At 56.8% G+C, this 5,416-nt stretch overlaps 1 protein-coding gene across 1 annotated transcript in view; it reads left to right on the top strand.

Annotated features, from left to right (window-relative positions):
• The first annotated feature begins 404 nt into the window (after positions 1-404).
• GRASP (GRP1 (general receptor for phosphoinositides 1)-associated scaffold protein) overlaps positions 405-5,416 on the top strand; it is a 5,949-nt gene continuing 937 nt past the window's right edge. The window contains exons 1-8 of the mRNA XM_005869287.2: positions 405-894; positions 1,146-1,195; positions 2,763-2,817; positions 2,923-3,025; positions 4,179-4,272; positions 4,376-4,442; positions 4,651-4,717; positions 5,323-5,410. Coding sequence (XP_005869349.1) covers positions 859-894; positions 1,146-1,195; positions 2,763-2,817; positions 2,923-3,025; positions 4,179-4,272; positions 4,376-4,442; positions 4,651-4,717; positions 5,323-5,410 — 560 coding nt within the window. The 5' untranslated portion in view covers positions 405-858. The remainder of the gene's footprint in view (positions 895-1,145; positions 1,196-2,762; positions 2,818-2,922; positions 3,026-4,178; positions 4,273-4,375; positions 4,443-4,650; positions 4,718-5,322; positions 5,411-5,416) is intronic.

Genomic DNA, 5,416 nt, shown 5'->3' with positions numbered 1-5,416 from the left:
GAGAGGGGGCTGGTGGCCTGTCCTGGCTCGGGCCCCCTCCTCCTCCCCTGGCCCTTGGCTCCCCCCACACAATGAACAGCTTGTTGAGAATTTGCATTTTATGAAAATAGGGTGGAAAGACAAAGGGGTCTCTCTCTGTGCTGCCCAGTCCTTCCTCCCTGGCCATTTGGGAAGTGTCCCCACCCCTGAGGCCAATCTCTGGTTCTGGAGAAAGAGGGTCCCCTTATCTTCCTAGCCTAGGGGAGGCCTGTGAGGAGAGTTAACCACGGCACCAACCAGGGAGGCCCTAGGCTCTTTGGGGCTCATGGGACAATGGCTGGTCTGGGACAGGGCTTCTTCCAAGGATCAATATTTAGGGGGTTGGGGGAGAGAGGAGAGAGAGAGAGAGAGAGAGAGAGAGAGAGAGAGAGAGAGAGAGAGAGTGCTTTCGTTTCTCACGGGCCCTAAAGAGGCAGGAACCCTCAGCTCTTTCATTCCCCCCCCCCAAAAAAAGCAAAATAAAAAGAACTCCCAGTCTCTCTCCTAAGAATGGTGAGACTTAAGGATACATTTGAGGGCTAAGATTTTTGTTTGTTTGCTTGTTCTTGTCCCGGAAAGCATCAAATGTCCAGGCTGAGCTGGTCCCTGAAACACCCCGTACTTTGGAGGAGGCGATGGGCTGTCCCCTCCTTCCCACAGTTGGGCTGGGATGGCCCGCCCGCCAGACCTGGGCCCAGCGCCCAGCTCCCCAGCCACTGTCTGCGGCTGAGAGATTAGGAGAGACCTGCCTAGCAGGAGGTCTCAGAGTGCCTTGACAGGAGTCTGGGAGGCCTGAGCCCTTGCAGACATGCACCCCGGGGTGGAGACGATTCTGCCGAGATGAATGAAACGCCCACCCCCAGTGTGGGCGTAGAGGTTCGTGTATCTGGCACCCAGGAGGACTGTGTGACTCTGCAGTCCCAGTTATGGGGAGAATGCCATGGGTGACACTGATAGTGGCCTTGGCAAGTAGTTACACCAGCGCCAAAGCAGGTGTGCGACTGGGACCAGACTACAGGGAGTGCTGGGGCCAGGGCTGGGACCTCCCAGAGCAAGGCTCTCAGCATCTGCTCAAGGACAGCCCTGTTCTCACCTGCTCCTTCCTGATTCTCTATCTTCCTGCCCAGGGTTCAGGATTCCGCTGGAAGAATCTCAACCAGAGTCCCGAACAGCAGCGGTAAGTAGCCACCACCCCAGCCCCTGCCCTGGTTCAAAGCGGGGAAGGTACCTGGGTGAGGTGGGGGGTAGCCTGACAGTATCTCAGCCCAGCCAGGGGCAGTCATCCTCCCACCCTTTCAGCGTGGCTCCCTCGCTTGAAGTAAGGGGCAGGTGTGGGTGTGGGCTGTGTGAAGGGGGTGGCAGAGAAAGAGTCCCTACTTTTGAGTCATCAGATGCTCCTCAACCCACCCCCGTCCCTGCAAATTTCCCCTCCCTGGGAGACCTGGACCTGGGAGGTGAGGAAGTTAAGAGAAGTTTTCAGGGTCCTGAGCCCTCCCAGCCCCAACAAATCCAGAGGGCCCAGACCGTGGCCAAGCTGTGTCCAGCTGCTTCAGTCTTGCTGCCCCGGCTTCCAGAACCTCAGTCCCTTCCTGGGGCAGTCCTGTTAGGAAGGATCTGAGGGAGGGCAGACATGAATGCTGATTCAGGCCCCACTCAGCCCGGTCCCATCCTGATTTGGGCCTGGCTTTTTCTAAAACGGATCAGCTGGCCAGATTGGCCTGTTTGGTGCCTGAGCTAAGAGTTGTTTTTATATGTCTAAAGGGTTGTTAAAATAAAAACAAAGAACCATATATGAGAGGCTGAATGAACTCCGAAAAGAAAGCCTAAAATATTTACTATCTGACCCTTTGCAGAAAAAGTTTGCCAACCCTTCCAGAAAACCAGAGAGCGCTGGGATAAACACAGACTTCCCAGTCACCCCGCTCCCTTCCCCAGCTCACTCAGAGGGCTCAAAGTGGGGAGGCGCTCAGGCTGGGGCTGGGAATCACCACTCAGCATTTGGGGAGTATCTGGGTCAGGCTGAGAGCTGGGGACCTGGGTCTCCAGGGCCTTTCTGAGGCGAGGAGCCGCGGAGGGGCCTTTGGCAGCTGCTTTAACTCTGCCTCTGGCTGGGAGGGAAGGAAGGGGGTGGAGTGGGCAGAGGAAACTCTAGGCTCCCCCAGCAGGCGAGGATCTGGAGCGGCTCCAGACCATTGTGTCCAGTGGGCAGGCCTTCAGTGCGGGAAGGGGCGGCCTTGAGGCTCCCCTCCCCCCCAGCCCTCACATCTGGTGGGCTGGCCCCACCGACGCTGGGAGGAGCAGCTGTGGTCTGGGCTCAGCCTCGTGACTGGCCTCTGGGGGGCAGGGCCAGCCCTCTTCCCAAGGCTGTGGATCGGAGGAGGCTCCAGGCTGGGGCTGAATTTAGAGCCTCCACTAACTCAGTAAGTGGCTCTCTGGGGCTCATAGGAAGGAGGAACTGACTGCGAAGTCCAGCTAGTCCACTGGCTCTGGGGCCTGGACATTCCCAGTGCCTCCCCCGCCGGAGGCTGGATTGACTCTGGGCAGCTGGACGAAGCTGATTTCAGCTGGACATGGGAAGGCCATTCCAGCAACCTGTGATGAGAGTGAGGTGTCACTGGAGACAGTGAGCCCTGACAGGATGTTCTAGGGCTGACTCCAGCGTCAGTGGCAGGCCACGCCATGGGACTGCCAAGCTCCTTTAAATGCTGACAGTCTTGATGAGATGGCCCTTGTGTCTCCTGCAGGAAAGTGCTGACTTTGAAGAAGGAGGAAAACCAGACATTCGGCTTTGAGATCCAGGTGGGAGAAGCTGGATGCCGAGCAAGTGAGGGGCTGGGAGGCCAGTCTGAGGAATGGATGGACCCTGCCCCATCCCAGGACTCAGGGTCCCCTTGTCTATTACAGACATACGGCCTTCACCACCGGGAGGAGCAGCGTGTGGAGATGGTGACTTTTGTCTGCCGGGTTCATGAGTCAAGCCCCGCCCAGCTGGCTGGGCTCACACCAGGTGGGGCCTGAGCTCAAGACACAGGGCTCTGGGAAGGGGCATAGCCTTACTCCCAAGCAGAGGGGGCAAGAAATCTCTTCTAAAATCAATTCCCCTTCCTTGTCCTATTTTAGGAAGGCCAGAAAGAAGAATGGGTAGATTCCGGGCTTTGGACCCAGGCACATTTGCCATTTACTGTGTGAGCTAGTAGCCGTCTTATCAATAGATGGGGGCAATAACATGTCCTCACATTACAGTGTGGCAAGGGGGCTCCCCGAACACAGAGCCAGGGCCTGGTAAATGCCTGATGATGCTGTTGCTGCTCTGCCTCCTCCTGGCAATCTGGCAACCCAGCACCTGCAGGAGCTGGGGAAGGGGCAACATTCCCTTAGATCTGCCTGATATTAGGGATCAGGGCCTATCCTGCCCCTGACCTGGCCCAACTCTGGGGTACCTGTGTTACCTCCTCTAACAAGGAAATGATGCCTCCAGTCAGAGATCCTAGGGATTGGCCAAATCTAGAGTCCCAAGTCCCAGGAAGGAGCAGCATGAATCTGCAAAAACGGACCCCTCCCAATTCTATTACCATTTTCTTCCCTAAGCCCTCACCTGCTTGCCCACTTACCAGCAGCCCCTCATAGCCAAGTGGTGTATTGCAACTTTGCAAAACAGTTTCACACCCACTCTCCTTCCTGATCCCCACGGCAGCACAGCTGGGATCATGCCCTTTTTGTGCAGCTGGGAAGTGAACTCTCAGAGATGGTGGTTTGCCCTGCCTGAGGTCAGGAGGCTATGCAATGGTACAGGGTATTAGAAGCACTCACGCCCAGGGCCAGTGTCAGTTCTTAGCTTGGTGCTACTCACCCTGCCCCCCTCCTGTCTGTCTGGGACTCATGGCAGCCTTTGGGCTAGACTGAAATAACCATCGCTGGGGGCAGCCCAAAGTTGCTGGGAGGGCTCAGCCTTTGGGGTCAGAGCTTCCCGAGGGTGGAGTGTGGGGGTGGGTTGAAGAGGGCCTGACCCCTAGGCCGGGGTCTGGGCCTGGACAAGTTCTTCCCACAACCATGGGGAAGTGGAAGGGGAGTTCAGGGTTATTCGGTGGGGTTACTACCCCTGTCCTTTCTGGCTGGGATTTCCCCCATCGAGCAGATGCTGACCCCTCTCTTCCTGGCAGGGGACACCATCGCCAGTGTCAACGGCCTGAACGTGGAAGGTATCCGTCATCGAGAGATTGTTGACATCATTAAGGCCTCTGGCAACGTGCTCAGGTATGTCCGGGCGCCAGGGTCCCCGTGAGTCCTGAGCTCAGCCTGTCTTGGTGTTTCTGCACCCCGGGCGCTCACTCGGCCTTGGGTTCCCCAACCTCCTCAGGCTGGAAACTCTGTATGGAACTTCGATCCGGAAGGCGGAACTGGAGGCTCGCCTGCAGTACCTGAAGGTAAAGCAGCCCAGATCATGTCCAGCTCCCACCGTCCTCTTCCCAGGCCCCTGCCCCTGCAGGCCCCGCTCTTTTTCGGGGGTCATTTATCTGAACCTCCGTTTAACCGCAAGGTTTCCTCTGTGCACTCCCCGATCGCTCAGTCTGTACCCCGCTCTGGCTAGTTTCTGGCTGGCTCCTGACAGGGAGGTGATGGTGTGTCTTGCAGCAAACCCTGTATGAGAAGTGGGGAGAATACAGGTCCCTCATGGTGCAGGAGCAGCGGCTGGTGCATGGTGAGTACACTGCGCTGTGAAGGGCAGTCTGTGATACCCTCACACTCTCGGCCAGGCTTCCCCCTCAGAACTGGTCAGTGGGTTACTTCCCCCTCCAAAGTGAAGAAAGGTTTGTTGAGCTACTACTTTGGGTACAATACCGCCCTGGGCTGATGCACACACATTGCTAGTTTATTCCCAATAGTCCTCAGAAGGTAAGTATAGTGGGCCTTGACTTACGAGTGTCCTGACTAACGAGTTTTTTGAGATACCAGCTGTCTCTCCGCGGATTTTTTGCATTGAGTTGATAGAGTAATTTGAGTTAACGAGCTCGGCCTCAGAACGATTAAACTTGTAAGTCGAGGCCCCGCTGTATTAGTCTCTCCATTTTACAGATGGGAACACCCAGGCTCGAAGAGCCGGTTTTTAAATCTCTTCCGTGGCGTACATAAGAGGTCCGCGTAAGGATTTGAGTGTATCATTCATTTTACAGACAGGCACGTGGGACTCGGGGTTGGGACTTGCCCAGGGCCACATAGATGGTTAATAGGAAGTTGCTGTGCCCCCCCCCCCTCCCACCAGCCGTGCCCTCTGACGGCCCTCCCTCCTGTCTTTGGCCCTGGCAGGCCTCGTGGTGAAGGACCCCAGCATCTATGACACGTTGGAGTCGGTGCGCTCGTGCCTATACGGGGCTGGCCTGCTCCCCGGCTCGCTGCCCTT

This window comes from Myotis brandtii, unplaced genomic scaffold, assembly GCF_000412655.1.
Source record: "Myotis brandtii unplaced genomic scaffold, ASM41265v1 scaffold29, whole genome shotgun sequence".
NCBI lineage: Eukaryota > Metazoa > Chordata > Mammalia > Chiroptera > Vespertilionidae > Myotis > Myotis brandtii.
This window is presented reverse-complemented; position numbering and strand designations above follow the sequence as displayed.